Here is a 21,767-nt window from a genome sequence, read left to right as displayed (position 1 = left end):
GTTTGTACAAGCACCAAGTGGGAACAGCACATGCAGAACTAATGTTTTCAGATGGTAAACAAAGTCTTTCGAGTTATTTTATTTTATTCATAACCCATAATGTTATTTTATTTTATTCATAACCCATATGATGTGAGAAGGACCCGTGGCCCCCGAGCATTTTCACATGATCTAATCTGGCCCCCATTCAAAAAGGTTTGGACAACCCTGAGGTAGATCATGGATTCATGTGGTTTTAACGACTGCGCTGAACGCTAGTTTTTAATGGAGACTGCACCTTTTCTCTGCCTGAGGAAACGTACCCTCGATGGTAAGGAAGCAGCATCAGGATACAGTAGCACTTGGATACAAGTGGCTAACACTAGCTCCATCCGTTTACAACAGTGGTTTTCGCTACAACGTTGGCAAGTAAATTACGTAACATAACAGCTACATTACCATCTTCAGTGAATCCAAGCTGCTGGGTGATCTGAAGCCATTCTTGTCCTTCATTTCGTTGTTGAGGTAGGCTAGTCCTCACTCCTCACGGTGTTTGTCAAACAAAATTGGATGTTGAGAAACCAAATTGAGGAGCCGGGGGTTCCCCCATTTTAGCAGCAAGCTACGCAAGCTCATGGAGGTATGACAGCTGTAAACAAAGGATTTCATTGGTCAAACATATTTTTCCCATGTGTGAACACTTTAAGTAACGTTAAAGTTATCATCTGTAGCTTACAGGCAGCATTATCCCCTCTAAACAGTTTATTTTTTCATGAGAAATGAATGATTGTGACTGCGAGTCCAAAACACAGTAAAATCATTGTCAAAACTTTATTTAAATGGGGAGACGTGTATTTATTATTGATCTTTCTAAACGGATATTAATTAGTATCCGGTTATCCGTGTACACGGTGACAGCCCTAGTATATATACATAGAAAGTAGTGACTACTGTGGAAAATTCATTCATCGCACAGAGCAATTTTTCGACTGTACCTGATCAGCCACTCGCACTCCCTCCGTAACAGGTAACTTACACTTATTAGAGGTATTTGGCAACCTGATGGGAGTTCTTAAACTGCTCTAAGATGACCAAACTGAACCTTACGTTTCAGTTTCAGGACAAACTGCGCCTCTCTCGACATGCATATTTATCTTTTAAATTGACCAAGTATGTGTACCCCGTGCCACAATTAAAATGGGATAAAGAAAGTAACGTCTGTCTCGTTCACCACCATTCATATTTTTTCAGACGCTGGTACACAGAGAAAGGCAGGAAGTGACGTTCACTTTGGCTCTCTATACACTGAATGCAATACTCCACCAGGCAGTGTTAAAGGGCCCATATTTTGCTAATATAATGTATTATTATTTTATTGTTGGCCTCCAGTAGAGTAACTTATTGCATCAGTCATAGTTGAAAAAACTCAGTTTATCTTGTACTGGCTCTCACTGCCCCCTTCAGTTCAGCCTCTGTATGAAACGCTCTGTTTTAGGTCCTGTGCTTGAACCCCCACCCTCCGAAAAATATTCCAGGAGGGCAGCGCGAGGAGTTTTTGTGTTTGGCCGCGGTATGTGATGCTCTGCTCGGCCAGCCGCCGAAGGAAATGTCCCGGCACAGGCCGAGCGGAGCTAGGGGATAGATAGCTAGGGGGATGTTGATATATCAATTGATAGCCTTGCTTGTTACGCCCAAGTCACGTTTGTTATCGATGGTCAAATTTTTTTTTGACAATCCCTTGCTCGTTTATATCATTGTTTTACAGCTCCCCACCCTGCCCGCGAGCTTCACACTCAAGCCACAACACAACAGCTAATGTAGCTAGTTAGCTAACTCCCCAAATGCTTGTGACTATAAGTGTGCCTCTCCTAGCAAAGACTACACGGACCAAACCAAAATGAGGACTTGGAGAAGTCAGCAAGTTGGACTAACGTTACAAGTTCTGAAAATGTGTGCCTTCGTCATTCATCGGTTGTTCATGTCTATGAAAGGCAGCTGTGCTGCTAGGCTAATAGCAAGTGCTAACGTTACCCAGCCGGTGGTAAGTAACGTTAGCGCTTCCTAGCTGCTAGGTACAACCGATGCTGGAATGAGACACATATTTTCAGAACTTACCACTTCAGTCCTACATCCTGGCTCACTTCCAAGTCGTCTCCTTGTTTTGTGTGAAAGTGAAAGGCAGATACGGCCGAGACGAGTGGAAATTAGCAGCGCTACTGTCGGTCGGCAGTGTACTGGAGAAATGTCAACACAGGGAAGGGTGGGGGCTAGAGGGCGTGCGCGCGCTGCGCGCCGGCGGCGGCAACGCTTTGTTGCCAGGGTAACAAGTCCTACCTGACGTCACCAAAATTATGGTTCTCGCACAAAATCGCCATAAATCCATGTCATCTCGTCTACGAGAGTTCATAGGCGCGAGGGGGGGTTCATGGGGGTAACATTAAAACACTTTCACATATTTATTTGAAGCTTAGCCCATGTTTAATATGACCATCCAAGATTGTAACAACATATATATGATACAAAATTAAGAAATGCATAATAGGGCCCCTTTAAGGAATCCAATACACCAATTCCATACAAGTCTTATGTTCCCTTCATCTTTTTGCACCCACTCATCTAACTCTCTCTCTCTCACTTGCTCTCTTTCTTCCTCCCTCTCTCTCCCCTCTTCCAGCTGTCTCTCGCCCAGGTCACTTCCTGGTTTTGACTGTGTCTGTGACTGTGACTGTTGTTGTTGTGCTGTTGGCTGTCAGTGTGCTGCTGCTCTACAAATGGAAGAGAAAGAGAGGGAGTGATAGTGAGTTACCTTCACACCCTGTCAATCTCTATCATCATCATCATCTCACACACACACAGACACACACACACACACACACACACACACACACACACACACACACACACACACACACACACACACACACACACAGACAGACACCCACACACACACACACACACACACACACACACACACACACACACACACACACACACACAAACAAACAAACAAACAAACAAACAAACAACCAACCATTGCACTGTCTGTCCACAGATTCGCACACCAGGAAAAACTCAGACACCAGAAACTTGCAGGTGACTTTTCCCCCTTTGTATCTATGTTTAAGCAGTGCAGCTGCTTCTATAAGTGACTTTGTGTGTATGGTGAGATTTGGGGAGACTGGCTCGAGGCGGAGGAAGGGGCGTGGCCCTGACCCCAGACAGAGGCACAGAGCGTAGAGAGAGAGAGAGAGAGAGAGAGAGAGAGAGAGAGAGAGAGAGAGAGAGAGAGAGAGAGAGAGAGAGAGAGAGAGATGTGTGGAGTACAATAGCATTTCGTCGGTACACGCACCCACAGTTTTAAGACACGTCTGGAGATTAATGGCCAATTCATTTCCTCATTGGCGAGACTTTGGCACGCTATGGAGAGAGCGGCTCGATAAACACACACAATCCAGTAATGCACGTACGCACACACACACACACACACACACACACACACACACACACACACACACACACACACACACACACACACACACACACACACAGGCATACACACACACACACACACACACACACACACACGTGCAGACATGCACACACACACACCAGGGCTTAAAATTCACTTTGCAAACTGGGGGGAATATGTTCTTCAGATAGGGGGGATTTATAGACATTGGGGGATTCTTTCAGCTGATACGATAACCGGTAAATATCTGCTTCTCCTGTCCAATAACAGATAGGTTACAATAACCAATAATTTCACATTTTTGTCTTTACTTAACCTGTAGTTTATGCACACCTGGGGTATTCTAATGATGATGATATGATCGAGTGTTTTAGTAAAGTGTATCACTCAATACAAAAAATAAACGCTTTAATACAACCGAAAGCCTATGGCTGCTTAGTCTCCAGATAAAACACAATGACAAAAGGCATAGTAATTAGACTCCTATTCAGGGATGCAAAGTCATGGATAGTTATAAATGTGACAGATACCAGGGCAGACACAAAATCATTCACTGAATTGCCCTATTTTGGGATGAAAAATGTGACTCACCGACTACGTTTACATGCACACAATATTCCGCTTTTGCCCATATTCAGAAAATGACAATATTCAGACTAAATGAATAATCCACTAATATTCCCGTTTACATGCAGCCGTAGCTCGCCCTCCCAGACACGTGAGGGAGGCGGGGAGAGAGAGAGATGCAGGTAGTTTTTCTGTTGAGAATAAACAGAGCAGCACTATTCTTACGAGCATCACTTGGTCCATTTCAGGAGCTTTGCTGCTGAAAAGTTTGGTGTTGCGCATCCAAGTCTTTCATAAAAAGTAGGCTAGTAGCCTACGTTATTACCTCGCAGGCTCGCAAGCATTGTGGACTTCCGTGGGCACTGGGCACTAATAGGCTACTTTCTCTCTCTTTAAATCGATGTTTCTCATCTCCTCCCGATCAGAAATGTCGGCGTTTCTTTTTGCATGCCAGAGATGATGGATTATTATGATTATATCGCCTGTTCTAGCTCTTTCTAGCACACATCAGTTGACCACAAACAGGGAACATGCGCCGCAAACTGCGGTAAAAAGCCTGATTGAAACGCATATTCCGAATGCGCTGTATGATCAAAGAATCCTCCGAAAACCCGAATAATACTGGAATGACCCAGATGTCTTAATCGGAAAATGCTAAATTCGGAAAAAGGGCAAATTCGGAAAATGCAACTGGAATATGCTGTTTACATGACCCTTATCAAATTCCGAATATTGTCATTTTCCGAATAATAGTGGAATATTGTGTGCATGTAAACGTAGTCAATGTTACCTAAAGGTGATTAGTTGTCATCCCTGCTTATTCTCTTATTCTTATTCGCTTCAGGTTATATTCTTTTAGTACGGCAATTTTCTCTTTGCAAATCAGGCAGGCAGCATTCCCTTTGAACTCGATGAAAAAAGAATCACTCCCACTTCTCATGAAACTGTCTGTGCTCGTCGTCATCAACCTTTCTTTTGCCTTTTGACAGCGACATGTTCACTTCTCAACAAAAGACATTTTAGCATGCAAATGTTTTTCTTTCCACTTGGTTTTTCACTCAGGTGAACCGAATCACCTCTAATGAGGTGGATTTTACATCAGTGATGATCCCGCTAGCTGGAGTGTGAAGCCATGTTGCCAGATACTGCTGACGGTTTCCAGCACAAAGAGTTCAAAACCCGCCAAAATGCACACCAAACCGCCCAACTCCACATCTATGAAATTTATCTGGCAACCCTGGTGTGAAGTGCGGCTCGTCTCGGGAGCGCGCTCTGTGTTTTACAACAAGCGGAGGTGCGGGCCTGATTTCACTATAACTTCATATCAAGTGGCGGGCCGTATGAAATCGTTTTAGGGGTTTGAGACCCCTGCCGTGAACCATTGCGGGATTACTCCCCCTTTATAAATTGAAAATATGTGGGAATTTCCAAAAAGATGCGTGAATCTGGCAATTCCGCGCCAAATTTTAAGCCCTGCACACACACACAGACAGACATGCACAAAATGCACGGCTTACTGTGTTGATTGTTACTGTCCTTGTGTAAGGGCAACAGTCACCCAATTTGGCTGGAAATTAACCTGTTAGCTTAGCATTACTTTTGCTCCCCTAACATACTTTAACTTAATATCTTCACAGAAAGTGTTTACAGTGTTTACATTACACTCCTCTTTCAGCCAACATTTAATCAACACAGGCAAACTAAATCAGTTGTCTCTTTCTCTGCCTGGTGCCGGACCCAACAGATGCAGCTTCTCCCCACCTCCTCTACCATTGAGACAGTCCAGTCCTCCTCCCAACTGAAGCCCTGTGTCTCCACCCCCTCTACCATTGAGACAGTCCAGTCCTCCTCCCAACTGAAGCCCTGTGTCTCCACCCCCTCTACCATTGAGACAGTCCAGCCCTCCTCCCAACTGAAGCCCTGTGTCTCCACCCCCTCTACCATTGAGACAGTCCAGTCCTCCTCCCAACTGAAGCCCTGTGTCTCCACCCCCTCTACCATTGAGACAGTCCAGCCCTCCTCCCAACTGAAGCCCTGTGTCTCCACCCCCTCTACCAATGAGACAGTCCAGTCCTCCTCCCAACTGAAGCCCTGTGTCTCCACCCCCTCTACCATTGAGACAGTCCAGTCCTCCTCCCAACTGAAGCCCTGTGTCTCCACCCCCTCTACCATTGAGACAGTCCAGTCCTCCTCCCAACTGAAGCCCTGTGTCTCCACCCCCTCTACCATTGAGACAGTCCAGCCCTCCTCCCAACTGAAGCCCTGTGTCTCCACCCCCTCTACCATTGAGACAGTCCAGTCCTCCTCCCAACTGAAGCCCTGTGTCTCCACCCCCCCTACCAATGAGACAGTCCAGCCCTCCTCCCAACTGAAGCCCTGTGTCTCCACCCCCTCTACCAATGAGACAGTCCAGTCCTGCTCCCAACTGAAGCCCTGTGTCTCCACCCCCTCTACCAATGAGACAGTCCAGTCCTCCTCCCAACTAAAGCCCTGTGTGTCCACCCCCTCTACCATTGAGACAGTCCAGCCCTCCTCCCAACTGAAGCCCTGTGTCTCCACCCCCTCTACCAATGAGACAGTCCAGCCCTCCTCCCAACTGAAGCCCTGTGTCTCCACCCCCTCTACCATTGAGACAGTCCAGCCCTCCTCCCAACTGAAGCCCTGTGTCTCCACCCCCTCTACCATTGAGACAGTCCAGTCCTCCTCCCAACTCAATCCCTGTGTCTCCACCCCCTCTACCATTGAGACAGTCCAGTCCTCCTCCCAACTGAAGCCCTGTGTCTCCACCCCCCCTACCAATGAGACAGTCCAGCCCTCCTCCCAACTCAAGCCCTGTGTCTCCACCCCCTCTACCAATGAGACAGTCCAGCCCTCCTCCCAACTGACGCCCTGTGTCTCCACCCCCTCTACCAATGAGACAGTCCAGCCCTCCTCCCAACTGAAGCCCTGTGTCTCCACCCCCTCTACCAATGAGACAGTCCAGTCCTCCTCCCAACTGAAGCCCTGTGTCTCCACCCCCTCTACCAATGAGACAGTCCAGCCCTCCTCCCAACTGAAGCCCTGTGTCTCCACCCCCTCTAACATTGAGACAGTCCAGTCCTCCTCCCAACTGAAGCCCTGTGTCTCCACCCCCTCTACCATTGAGACAGTCCAGCCCTCCTCCCAACTGAAGCCCTGTGTCTCCACCCCCTCTACCAATGAGACAGTCCAGCCCTCCTCCCAACTGAAGCCCTGTGTCTCCACCCCCTCTACCATTGAGACAGTCCAGCCCTCCTCCCAACTGAAGCCCTGTGTCTCCACCCCCCCTACCAATGAGACAGTCCAGCCCTCCTCCCAACTGAAGCCCTGTGTCTCCACCCCCTCTACCAATGAGACAGTCCAGCCCTCCTCCCAAATGAAGCCCTGTGTCTCCACCCCCTCTACCAATGAGACAGTCCAGCCCTCCTCCCAACTGAAGCCCTGTGTCTCCACCCCCTCTACCAATGAGACAGTCCAGTCCTCCTCCCAACTGAAGCCCTGTGTCTCCACCCCCTCTACCAATGAGACAGTCCAGCCCTCCTCCCAACTGAAGCCCTGTGTCTCCACCCCCTCTACCATTGAGACAGTCCAGTCCTCCTCCCAACTGAAGCCCTGTGTCTCCACCCCCTCTACCATTGAGACAGTCCAGCCCTCCTCCCAACTGAAGCCCTGTGTCTCCACCCCCTCTACCATTGAGACAGTCCAGTCCTCCTCCCAACTGAAGCCCTGTGTCTCCACCCCCTCTACCATTGAGACAGTCCAGTTCTCCTCCCAACTGAAGCCCTGTGTCTCCACCCCCCCTACCAATGAGACAGTCCAGCCCTCCTCCCAACAGAAGCCATGTGTCTCCACCCCCTCTACCAATGAGACAGTCCAGCCCTCCTCCCAACTGAAGCCCTGTGTCTCCACCCCCTCTACCATTGAGACAGTCCAGTCCTCCTCCCAACTGAAGCCCTGTGTCTCCACCCCCTCTACCATTGAGACAGTTCAGTTCTCCTCCCAACTGAAGCCCTGTGTCTCCACCCCCCCTACCAATGAGACAGTCCAGCCCTCCTCCCAACTGAAGCCCTGTGTCTCCACCCCCTCTACCAATGAGACAGTCCAGCCCTCCTCCCAACTGAAGCCCTGTGTCTCCACCCCCTCTACCAATGAGAGAGTCCAGCCCTCCTCCCAACTGAAGCCCTGTGTCTCCACCCCCTCTACCATTGAGACAGTCCAGCCCTCCTCCCAACTGAAGCCCTGTGTCTCCACCCCCTCTACCATTGAGACAGTCCAGTCCTCCTCCCAACTCAAGCCCTGTGTCTCCACCCCCTCTACCATTGAGACAGTCCAGTCCTCCTCCCAACTGAAGCCCTGTGTCTCCACCCCCCCTACCAATGAGACAGTCCAGCCCTCCTCCCAACTGAAGCCCTGTGTCTCCACCCCCTCTACCAATGAGACATTCCAGCCCTCCTCCCAACTGAAGCCCTGTGTCTCCACCCCCTCTACCATTGAGACAGTTCAGTTCTCCTCCCAACTGAAGCCCTGTGTCTCCACCCCCCCTACCAATGAGACAGTCCAGCCCTCCTCCCAACTGAAGCCCTGTGTCTCCACCCCCTCTACCAATGAGACAGTCCAGCCCTCCTCCCAACTGAAGCCCTGTGTCTCCACCCCCTCTACCAATGAGAGAGTCCAGCCCTCCTCCCAACTGAAGCCCTGTGTCTCCACCCCCTCTACCATTGAGACAGTCCAGTCCTCCTCCCAACTGAAGCCCTGTGTCTCCACCCCCTCTACCATTGAGACAGTCCAGTTCTCCTCCCAACTGAAGCCCTGTGTCTCCACCCCCCCTACCAATGAGACAGTCCAGCCCTCCTCCCAACAGAAGCCATGTGTCTCCACCCCCTCTACCAATGAGACAGTCCAGCCCTCCTCCCAACTGAAGCCCTGTGTCTCCACCCCCTCTACCATTGAGACAGTCCAGTCCTCCTCCCAACTGAAGCCCTGTGTCTCCACCCCCTCTACCATTGAGACAGTTCAGTTCTCCTCCCAACTGAAGCCCTGTGTCTCCACCCCCCCTACCAATGAGACAGTCCAGCCCTCCTCCCAACTGAAGCCCTGTGTCTCCACCCCCTCTACCAATGAGACAGTCCAGCCCTCCTCCCAACTGAAGCCCTGTGTCTCCACCCCCTCTACCAATGAGAGAGTCCAGCCCTCCTCCCAACTGAAGCCCTGTGTCTCCACCCCCTCTACCATTGAGACAGTCCAGCCCTCCTCCCAACTGAAGCCCTGTGTCTCCACCCCCTCTACCATTGAGACAGTCCAGTCCTCCTCCCAACTCAAGCCCTGTGTCTCCACCCCCTCTACCATTGAGACAGTCCAGTCCTCCTCCCAACTGAAGCCCTGTGTCTCCACCCCCCCTACCAATGAGACAGTCCAGCCCTCCTCCCAACTGAAGCCCTGTGTCTCCACCCCCTCTACCAATGAGACATTCCAGCCCTCCTCCCAACTGAAGCCCTGTGTCTCCACCCCCTCTACCAATGAGACAGTCCAGTCCTCCTCCCAACTGAAGCCCTGTGTCTCCACCCCCTCTACCAATGAGACAGTCCAGTCCTCCTCCCAACTGAAGCCCTGTGTCTCCACCCCCTCTACCAAAGAGACAGTCCAGTCCTCCTCCCAACTGAAGCCCTGTGTCTCCACCCCCTCTACCATTGAGACAGTCCAGTCCTCCTCCCAACTGAAGCCCTGTGTCTCCACCCCCTCTACCATTGAGACAGTCCAGCCCTCCTCCCAACTGAAGCCCTGTGTCTCCACCCCCTCTACCATTGAGACAGTCCAGTCCTCCTCCCAACTGAAGCCCTGTGTCTCCACCCCCTCTACCATTGAGACAGTCCAGCCCTCCTCCCAACTGAAGCCCTGTGTCTCCACCCCCCCTACCAATGAGACAGTCCAGCCCTCCTCCCAACTGAAGCCCTGTGTCTCCACCCCCCCTACCAATGAGACAGTCCAGCCCTCCTCCCAACTGAAGCCCTGTGTCTCCACCCCCCCTACCAATGAGACAGTCCAGACCTCCTCCCAACTGAAGCCCTGTGTCTCCACCCTCTCTACCAATGAGACAGTCCAGCCCTCCTCCCAACTGAAGCCCTGTGTCTCCACCCCCTCTACCAATGAGACAGTCCAGCCCTCCTCCCAACTGAAGCCCTGTGTCTCCACCCCCTCTACCATTGAGACAGTCCAGCCCTCCTCCCAACTGAAGCCCTGTGTCTCCACCCCCTCTACCAATGAGACAGCCCAGTCCTCCTCCCAACTGAAGCCCTGTGTCTCCACCCCCTCTACCAAAGAGACAGTCCAGTCCTGCTCCCAACTGAAGGAGGTGAGCAGCATTGTGTTGGATGACATGTCAATTGACATAATTGCAGGGGGTCTGTTGGATTATTATGATTATCATTATCATTATTGTTGTTATTATTATTATTGTTGTTGTTGTTGTTGTTGTTAATATTACTATTATTATTGTTATTGTTATCAATATTATGAAAAATATGTATATATTTAAAATCATTTTAAATTAAAATAATTCAAACACTAATTATTTTTTCCACATAATGATCATTATATGAAACTAAAACAGCCTATAGTCTGTCTGTATTGGTTGATTGATTGATTGATTGATATTCTGGATAAAGAACAACAACATCCAAGGGATATACATATAAAAGTGTAAACACTTATTTCCAACATTGTCACTGGTCTGGTCTTAAAAACAGGTCAAAACAATAACATCACATAGCATGATAAACAACAGAACAGAACAGTGAAGAATGAGCTGCCCTCTGCTGGTGTGGAAGACAGACAGGGAGGCAGAACACGTTTCTGTTGGGGGCATTTGGGGAGGCAGCAAAGCTGAGTTCCAGTAAAAATAGAAGATATTTGAATATCTCGCTCAATATACAGTAAGCGTGATATAGAGTAAAACAAACTATTTTTTCACTAACAAGTCTTGAGAGATTAGTTGGAGTGAAATGCTATACTCCAACTAATCTATGGTCTCTCTTGAGCATTTTATGAAATGTCTATGGAAAAATAAATGGCGGATCATGCCAAATCCTGAAGAGCACATGACTTTGGCACTCTATTGCATCGATGAAGTGTTTCGAGGACATTCAAACTATGGATGATACACTGTTGTACAACATGGACCATTTTATTTTCTAAATTTGAAGCTACTCGAGGGGACATTTAAAGGGGATCAGGCTAGAAGTTGTTAAAGGGCCCATATTTTGCTAATATAATGTATTCTCCACTAGATACTCCACTAGAGTAGCTTATTGCATCGTTCATAGTTTAAAAAAATCATTGTTTATCTTGTACTGGCTCTCACGGCCCCCTTCCGTTCACCCTCTGTCTGAAACACTATTTTTTAGTCTTCTTCTGCGTTTTCCTGCGGCAGGGAATAAACCCGCTCGTCGTTTCCAGTCTTCCTCCTTCCTCCACGTTATAGCCAGACGCAAAGCTAGAATATCTCTCTGTCTGTCTGTCTGTCTGTCTGTCTGTCTGTCTATCTCTCTATCTATCTATCTATCTATCTATCTATCTATCTATCTATCTATCTATCTATCTATGTAGATAGATAGATAGATAGATAGATAGATAGATAGATAGATAGATAGATAGATAGATAGATAGATAGATAGATATTTTTTTTTGATTTGATTTGATTTATTATGGATATACAAGACAATCAATCCAAGGCCAAATTTCCAACACGGTCCCTGGTCTTATAAAAACAAGACATACGAAAACATACAACACTAAGGGAGCAATACAAATCAAACAATGGTAAAAAAAAATTGATAGAAAATGGACAGATAAAAGTCAATAAGAAGACATTACAAATCAATCAATAATAAGAATTAGAAAAATAGCAATAAAAGTAAATTAAAAAGCAATACAAAGTAACAAAATTGGAGAACTATATAAAACAGGGAGACACTACAGAGGCACCTTATCTAACAGTCATGCTCTAGTTATTGTTTTTAAACTATGCAGGATGCGAGCAGATTTGATGGGCAAGTCTAGGCAATTCCACTCGGAGGCTCCAATGTAGGAAAAGGTACCTTTGCCAAAAAGATTTTTGAACCAATACAAACACAGGTTAGCAACACTGGATCTAGTAAAAACACTATGAGCTTCATGACATGAGTAAAATACTTATCTAAGAACTCAGGGACAGAGCCATAAATGATCTTGTGGACCATGCAAGTCTAGAAAGGGTGACCCTTGCCTCCACTGGAAGCCAGTTGAGATTTTGAAAATGGCCCCTGCCAATGTGCGACCGAGGGCTCAGTTTCAATATTACCCTCATCAATTTATTCTGCAGTCTGAAGCCTGTTTTTAAGCAATTTCTAACTTTCGAACCAAGAAGTACAAGCAAAGTCAAGGTGACACAGAATCAACGAGTTGGACAGGAGTAGCATTGAATCTCTGTCAAGATACTTAACCGTTCTGGCCAAGAATTTTGTTAAAGAGGATACCCTACCTATAACTTTGTTGGCCATGCTCTTTCCGTCAAGGCTGCCCTCGAGGATGCATCCTAGGTATTTGACTGAAGATTTAGCTGTGACTGTCGCCTCATCCAAAGTAATTTTAAGATCAGGTGCTTTGCCTAGTTCGACCTTGGTACCGAAAATAATTGCCTCAGTTTTCCTGAGGTGCAAAAAGAGCCTATTGACAACTAACCAGGCATTGACCATGGATAGCTCATCGCACAGATAGATAGATAGATAGATAGATAGATAGATAGATAGATAGATAGATAGATAGATAGATAGATAGATAGATAGATAGATAGTCATGCATAACAGAAACAGCGATCTCTGCTTTGGGTACTACATTTGGTAGTTGTAAAACAATTATATCAACGAGCAACGGATTGTCAAAACGAATTTGACCATCGATGAAAAATGTGACTTGGATGTAACAAGCAAGCTATCAATTAATATACAGTATCAACATCCCCCTAACGCAACAGCTCCGCTAGGCCCGGGCTGCGCCGGGACATTTCCTTCAGCGGCTGGCCGAGCAGGCTTGCTATATATAGCAAGCGCTAACGTTACTTAGCGCTTCCTAGCACAGCAGGTTGGTTTGCAGTACAACCGATGCTGGAATGAGACACATATTTTCAGAACTTACCACATCAGTCCTACAGCCTTGCTCACTTCCAAGTCGTCTCCTTGCTTTTGCGGTCCTGAATCCGTTGAGAATAGAGAGGTAAAGTGACCGCCTACTTCCTGCTTCAGCACTGTACCAGAGATTTTCATCCGACATTTATTTTCCCATAGACATTTCGTAAAATGCTTATAAAATAGTTTTACTTCGTCGAACCAAACGGTTCAGCTAACGCTAACATTCGGAGAGACCATAGAACATTTCACTCGGACCAAAACAAAAAAAAAACAAAGAAAAAATATTTTCTTTAAACCTGCATTTTCTTTACGTTTTGGTCCCAGTGAAATGTTATGCGATCTCTCCTGTTCCGAAATATATCTGTACCGTTTGGTTTGAACCAGTAAAACTATTTGTATAAGCATTTTAAGAAATGTGTATGGGGAAATAAATGGCGTATGAAAATCTCTGGTACAGTGCTGAAGCAGGATATAGGCGGTCACTTTGCCTCTCTATTCCATGAGACTACTGGTGTGTGCGCGAGCCAGTCTGACAGCCAGGTTGGCAAGGCAACAAGTCCTAGCTGACGTCACCTAGACCAGTGGCTCTCGCACCATCTCGTACATGAGATTTCATGGGGGGGTACCTGGGCGTAACATTTAAACACTTTCACCTATTTATTTGAAGCTTAGCCCACGTTTAATATGACCATCCAAGATTGTAACAGCATATATACGATACAAAATTAAGAAATCCATAATATGGCCCCTTTAAAAGACCTGCATGTCTTAAAGGAGAATTTCTTTATTTTCCAACCTGGACCCTATTTTCATATTTATGTATAACTCAGTCATGTGATCAGATTTTTTTAAATTGGTGCAGTATTGACCAAGATCTCTTCAGTCGCTTGTCCCACATGCTCCTCCTGCCTTGTCCACTAAACAAGCTTGTTTTTAGTAAGAAACACAGGCTCAGATTGTTATTGTAAAAGAGAGAAAATGAACACTTATATTTACCTTGCAGAGCGTGTTCAGTCTGTCTCTGTCTGCTGTCCGTCACATTGCTGTCTTCAGTCTGTCTCTGTCTGCTGTCTGTCACATTGCTGTGTTCAGTCTGTCTCTCTCTGCTGTCCGTCACATTGCTGTGTTCAGTCTGTCTCTCTCTGCTGTCCTACATTGCTGTGTTCAGTCTGTCTCTGTCTGTCCGTCACATTGCTGTGTTCAGTCTGTCTCTGTCTGCTGTCTGTCACATTGCTGTGTTCAGTCTGTCTCTGTCTGCTGTCTGTCACATTGCTGTGTTCAGTCTGTCTCTCTCTGCTGTCTGTCACATTGCTGTGTTCAGTCTGTCTCTGTCTGCTGTCTGTCACATTGCTGTGTTCAGTCTGTCTCTCTCTGCTGTCTGTCACATTGCTGTGTTCAGTCTGTCTCTGTCTGCTGTCTGTCACATTGCTGTCTTCAGTCTGTTTCTGTCTGCTGTCTGTCACATTGCTGTGTTCAGTCTGTCTCTGTCTGCTGTCTGTCACATTGCTGTCTTCAGTCTGTCTCTGTCTGCTGTCTGTCACATTGCTGTGTTCAGTCTGTCTCTCTCTGCTGTCTGTCACATTGCTGTGTTCAGTCTGTCTCTGTCTGTCTGTTACATTGCTGTGTTCAGTCTGTCTCTCTCTGCTGTCTGTCACATTGCTGTGTTCAGTCTGTCTCTCTCTGCTGTCCGTCACATTGCTGTGTTCAGTCTGTCTCTCTCTGCTGTCTGTCACATTGCTGTGTTCAGTCTGTCTCGCTGTCTGCTGTCCGTCACATTGCTGTGTTCAGTCTGTCTGTCTGTCTGCTGTCTGTCACATTGCTGTGTTCAGTCTGTCTGTCGTGTTCAGGTACTTTTTGTACCTGAGGTAAACCAAAGGGCAAGACAAAATCTCAAGGCACACCTACTGTATTATATCCATGCAAAATAGCCTCTATAACACGTAATATCACTCGTATCACTCTAAATGTTTTTATTTACTCATGCCAAATACAATTTAACAAACAACTATATTACTCGTGAGTCGTGAAATATTTATGATCAAGATAATTCAGGAATTCATTTGAAACTTAAATGCTATAATGTATTTGCAATAATAATGTATGGTTGTCTCAAAATCTCAAGGCACACCTGGGATTTTGAGCCTTGAGGCAAGCCTCAAGGCCAGTGTGCCTACTAGACAGACCATTTGGGGACGACTGGTATAGGGTGTGATGTGATGAGATAGATTTTTAGCTTAAGAAATGTGCTTTGAGTTGAAAATATCCTTTGCTTTTAGCAGGGAGCAACAAAGACAACAGATAAAGAGAAGCTGTTGGAAACACTGGATGATTTCAGTGATGAAGAGTTCAAGAGCTTCAAATGGTTCCTGCAGCAGGATGACATCCTGGAAGGTCTCCCAGTCATCAAAAAGAGCCGACTGGAGAAGGCAGACAGGAAGGACACAGTGGACCAGGTGGTGCAGACCTATAACCAATGCTATCTGGAGGTGACCAAGAAGATTCTGATGAAGATGAAGAGGAATGATCTACTGTACAGGTTGTCAAACAGCAGCTCGGAGTCGGGACCCAAAGGTAACTCATGAGATGAAAATATAAACCTGTGAAAAACAGAAATGACACAGATGACTCATACGTTTATAATTCAGAGTCAAGAGGTAAAGACACCTGCTAAGCAGCCACACCACCAGACATAAAGTGACATTTCTGTCCTGTGCATCTCTGTACACGCGTACGGAAACACACTGTATCTGGCACCAGAGATTTCTGTAAGTGCACACGCCTCGTAGAAGAACTGTATTTATTTATTGTGCTTCAGCCCCTCCACAGAGGGAAGTCGGTGCTCTCAGAACAGGACAAAATACTGAAAACAATTCAATGGGTGATTTAAAAAAGATTGAACCCAAAGAGAGGACTGCACCATGGTGTTTTTCTTGCATCAGAAACCAACAATAAAGCTATACTGTAGAGGAGAGGAAGGCTGATGATGTCACACAGAGCAACATACATACTGTGGAGGAGAGGAAGGCTGATGATGTCACACAGAGGAACATACACACTGTAGAGGAGAGGAAGGCTTATGATGTCACACAGAGGAACATACATACTGTAGAGAGGAAGGCTGATGATGTCACACAGAGGAACATACACACTGTAGAGGAGAGGAAGGCTGATGATGTCACACAGAGGAACATACATACTGTAGAGAGGAAGGCTGATGATGTCACACAGAGGAACATACACACTGTAGAGGAGAGGAAGGATGATGATGTCACACAGAGGAACATACACACTGTAGAGGAGAGGAAGGCTGATGATGTCACACAGAGGAATATACACACTGTAGAGGAGAGGAAGGCTGATGATGTCACACAGAGGAATATACATACTGTAGAGGAGAGGAAGGCTGATGATGTCACACAGAGGAACATACATACTGTAGAGGAGAGGAAGGCTGATGATGTCACACAGAGGAACATACACACTGTAGAGGAGAGGAAGGCTGATGATGTCACACAGAGGAATATACACACTGTAGAGGAGAGGAAGGCTGATGATGTCACACAGAGGAACATACATACTGTAGAGGAGAGGAAGGCTGATGATGTCACACAGAGGAACATACACACTGTAGAGGAGAGGAAGGCTGATGATGTCACACAGAGGAACATACATACTAGGAGAGGAAGGCTGATGATGTCACACAGAGGAACATACATACTGTAGAGGAGCGGAAGGCTGATGATGTCACACAGAGGAACATACATACTGTAGAGGAGAAGAAGGCTGATGATGTCACACAGAGGAACATACACACTGTAGAGGAGAGGAAGGCTGATGATGTCACACAGAGGAACATACATACTGTAGAGGAGAAGAAGGCTGATGATGTCACACATAGGAACATACATACTGTAGAGGAGAGGAAGGCTGATGATGTCACACAGAGGAACATACATACTGTAGAGGAGAAGAAGGCTGATGATGTCACACAGAGGAACATACACACTGTAGAGGAGAGGAAGGCTGATGATGTCACACAGAGGAACATACATACTGTAGAGGAGAGGAAGGCTGATGATGTCACACAGAGGAACATACCCACTGTAGAGGAGAGGAAGGCTGATGATGTCACACAGAGGAACATACATACTGTAGAGAGGAAGGCTGATGATGTCACACAGAGTTGGAAGACCAACTAACAAAAACCACACACAAAACAAAACAAAAAACGACAACGCACCCACACAAGTCTGTCATGGTAATGTCATGATAACAGTGAACAGTAACTGCTGTTAACCGCACCAACCTTCTGCTCCCTGAAGCGTCCGTCCGCACAGGTTGTCCATCCTCTTCCTCTCAATGATGTGATAGGAGGACCAGCTCGCTGCCTGCTTGTATTTCATTAAACTATTGAACAGACAGTATTGCAGCAACATTGGGTAGCATTATGCTCTTAAGACATACTAATGGCCCATTTCCAAGATCAAGATTCAAGATTTTTATTGTCACTCCGTAGTACAAGTATCACGTGTGAAATTCTTGTGCTGTAGGCTCCGTTACAACATAGTGCAAAAAATAAAAGATATATAAATAAAAACAAGAGGCAACAAGCAATAAAGCAGTAAGACACGCCACAGACAGTGGCGTATTCACTGCCCATAGTGCAAATGGCATGAACATACTTTAAACATAATTAAACATAATAACATTCTGTTAGGTGCAAATAGCGTATACCTAATTAAACATACTATTGAACATTAGTCATACATAATGGTAGCATCTACAGTGCGGTACAGTACGGCTACTACACTATTTGTATATGTCAAGGAGTCTCGTGGCCTGTCAGAAGAAACTGTCCCTCAAGCGATTTGTGCATGCTCTTGGGACCCTGTATCTCCTCCCTGAGGGTAGCAGGGAGAACAGACTGTTGTGGGGGTGGTTTGTCTCTTTGATGATCTTCAGGGACCTCCTGAGGCACCGCTGGTTGTACAGATCTTGCAGTTCTGGCAGCTCACATCCTGTTACGTGCTGGGCCGCACGCCTCACCCTTCTTAGCGCCCTGCAGTCCATAGTGGTGCAGTTCCCGTACCAGGTGGTGAAGCAGCCAGTCAGCAGGCTTTCAATGGTGCCTCTGTAGAAGTCCCTGAGGATTTTTGGGCTTAGCCTGAATTTCTTCAGGCGCCTGAGTCCGTGTAGTCGCTGTTGGGCCTTTTTGACAACAGTGGCGGTGTGGTTGGCCCATGTCAGGTCCTGGTGGATATTGACTCCCAGGTACTTGAAGCTGTCCACCCTTTCCACCACTGTGCCGTTGATGGTGATTGGGGGGTGTGCGCCCCCCCCCCCCCCCCCCCCCCTTCTGTAGTCTACAATGATTTCCTTTGTCTTGGAAACGTTCAAAGAGAGAGGTGGTTGTCCTGGCACCATTGTTCCAGGGCCTCCACCGCTGGTATCAGCGCGGCCCCGCCCAGCTCGTCTCGCTTTTTTGTCTCATTCCACCGATCAAAAACCTGGCCAGCCTGGGTTGAGTCGGGGTTGAGTCGTGCTAGTTTTGGTCCCTGCTTTGTTGAGGTTCTAGCGCTGTGGACCCGGTACTATACGGTGACGGTGAAAACACTGCAGACGACTGATTGGTCAGGCAGAATCGTGTCTACTCTATCTACCGTCAATGCTCAACCCGTTCTCACTCTGAGCGCGTCGCATATTGACGCTTTGTCCTGTCCCTTGTGCGTCGCTTGTTACTAACATGGTACCCTTGAGCGACACATGAAACGACTTGGGCTTTCCGACTAAACTCAATGCAAACCCATGGAAGTCATCTTTGACGCTTATAGCAACTGCTCCCCTATTAGCCTAACTGCTCCACCATTAGTCAACTGCTCGCCCATTAGGGTCTGGAGGAGCTAACCTCTCCCAGACCCTAACCCTAAACCTAACCTCTCCCACCCCATGCCTAAACCTAACCTCCCCCAGACCCTAAACCTAACCTCTCCCACCTCCCACGCCTAAACCTAACCTCCCCCCAGACGCTAATGGTGAGCAGTTGACTAATGGGCGAGCAGTTAGGCTGATGGGGGAGCAGTTGCCATAAGCGTCAAAGTTGACTTCTATGGGTTTGTATTGAGTTTAGTCGGAAAGCCCAAGTCGTTTCATGGGTCGCTCAAGGGTACCATGTTAGTAACAAGTGGCGCATAAGGGACGGGACAAAGCGTCAATATGCTACGTGGTCGGAGTGAGAACGTGTTGCAATGCTGGATACCAGTTTAGTGGGGATTACTTAATTCTGTGTTGGATTGGGGTGTTTTGAGAGGGGGGGGGGTGTTGTGTGGGACCCTTAAGTCACCTCACAAGGTTTTCAGCTGGGGAAACAAGAGGCTGTCTGAGAGAGCCAGGCCCAAGTCATCAGGAAGAAAGAAACATCGACCCTAACCCCTACATTCTGTCTGTGGTCCTTCCTGTGCTGCACTCCCTCTTAGAGATGCGTGGATGAGCTTTTATGCCATCCTAATCCGCGTGTATGCATGAACCGTCTGCCCGCCATGAATCCGCACAAATTATTTCATACTATTTATAGATCTGCGCCCGCCATGCACCCGACGCTATAAACGCTTTAAAACGCTATAAAAGGAGCAAACTTACGGTTTCTGCTGCCGTTGGTGCAAGTGTTGCAGTCCAAGACTCCAAATAAACTTCCATGCTGTATGTCCAGTCCACCACTTGCCCTTATGTAGCTTACCGGCTAACGCTATAGCTTTAAGTTTAGTTTACTGGATTGCCTCATTGTATGGGAAAATACGAACGCGTCTTCTCTTCAAACACGTCTTCAGCAGAGACTTTGAGGGTGACATCATTGACCATATGGACGAAAAGTGGAGAGCACATGGCTAGTATTGTTTGGTTTACGGCCGTGGGTCCTTTGGGGGATCTACAATAGGCGACTAAGAATGTGCCTGACGAAAAATGTAGCTTAAAATACGTTCATAGACTAGAGAACGTAATTAATATTATTTTTCCTCATTATTGATACATCGTTTCAACCGCCCGCAACCCATCCACTATATCAGAATGTTTATTTTTATGATCTGGCCCGCCCGCGGGGCGGGATATCCGTGGTCAGCGCGGTTATAACTGCGGCCCGCGCATCACACTCTCTGCCCCCCCTCTCTTTCTCTGTCTGTGGTCCTTCCTGTGCTGCACTCCCTCTCTCTGCCCCCCTCTCTTTCTGTGTCTGTGGTCCTTTCCTGTGCTGCACTCCCTCTAAGTAAGTAAGTAAAACTTTATATAGCGCCCTTCACAGCACAAATGAGTGCTTTACATACGGTAGGTAGGAAAAGCAAGGCAAGACAAAACAATACAGTGCAATAAGATAATAAGTTAAAAAACCAGCGAGGTAAAGTAAAAGCATGGGATAAAACAACAGATACGACAAATAAAAAAGTAAAAGCAGTGATTGAATGAATTATAGATTGCCAAAAGCCTGTCTGTAGAAGTGAGTCTTTAGATGTTTTTTAAAAAGGCTTTCAGTTGGGACGGTTCGCAGGGCCAGGGGGAGGGGGAGGGAGAGGGAGAGGGAGAGGGAGAGGGCATTCCAGAGACTTGGGGGCCTTACCCCAAAGGCTCGGTCCCCTTTTGTTTTGAGTTTGGTCCTGGGGACCGCCAGGAGCGCCTGGTCAGATGACCTCAGTGAGCGGCTGGAGGAGTATGGGAGGATGAGGTCTGAGATGTAGGAGGGAGCGTGACCATTGAGGGCTCTGTGAGTGAAAATGAGGAGTTTGAAGTGTATTCTGAAGCGTACAGGGAGCCAGTGCAGGGCGGCAAGGATGGGGTTGATGTGACATGATTTTTTTGACTTAGTGAGTAGTCTGGCAGCGACATTTTTGAATTAACTGGAGTTGGTTGACAGATGATTTGTTGACGCAGGTGAGGCAGTGAATTACAGTAATCAAGTCTGGATGAGATGAAAGCATGTACAGACATTTCCAGTTCGGTGTGTGATATGATGGACCGGAGTTTTGCAATATTTCTAAGGTGAAAGAAACAGGTGCGGGTGAAGGATTTGAAATGCTTGTCCAGGTGCATTGCTTGGTCGAAAAAATGACGCCCAGGTTTCTGAGGTGCGTGCGCACGTTTTCTTTAAAAGCCCCCAGGTGCGTGGCCACTCTGGAGGCGATGTTGTCTATGATTAGCACCTCGGACTTTGCAGCGTTGAGTTGAAGGAAATTTCTCTGTCTGTGGTCCTTCCTGTGCTGCACTCCCTCTCTCTGCCCCCCCCCCCTCTCTTTCTCTGTCTGTGGTCCTTCCTGTGCTGCACTCCCTCTCTCTGCCCCCCCCCCCCCCTTTCTCTGTCTGTGGTCCTGAGACTACTTTTATCAATACGAGAACCAGCTTGAATTTTAAATCTTGGCCAGTCCTCTGTGATAGAGAATGAAGTAGATGTTCCTGATGAGGTTACTGTAGTAAGAAGTCCGACATCAAATTATTTCAGCGCTATTCAACATTTCTCTCTCTGTATTTCTGCAGCCAAAGCGACCACCAAATTGGGCCTACCTGCACCTGATTCCGGCGTTTGTGAGTAG

General features: G+C 47.1%; 1 protein-coding gene across 1 annotated transcript in view; it reads left to right on the top strand.

Annotated features, from left to right (window-relative positions):
* LOC310775841 (uncharacterized protein) overlaps positions 1-21,767 on the top strand; it is a gene marked incomplete at both ends in the record, with an annotated part of 55,645 nt that extends 33,878 nt beyond the window's left edge. Inside the window, 3 exons of the mRNA XM_083635968.1 lie at positions 10,243-10,382; positions 15,474-15,765; positions 21,712-21,767. Coding sequence (XP_083492094.1) covers positions 10,243-10,382; positions 15,474-15,765; positions 21,712-21,767 — 488 coding nt within the window. The remainder of the gene's footprint in view (positions 1-10,242; positions 10,383-15,473; positions 15,766-21,711) is intronic.

Source organism: Poromitra crassiceps (assembly GCF_964638095.1).
Source record: "Poromitra crassiceps genome assembly, chromosome: 4".
Taxonomy (NCBI): Eukaryota; Metazoa; Chordata; class Actinopteri; order Beryciformes; family Melamphaidae; genus Poromitra; species Poromitra crassiceps.
This window is presented reverse-complemented; position numbering and strand designations above follow the sequence as displayed.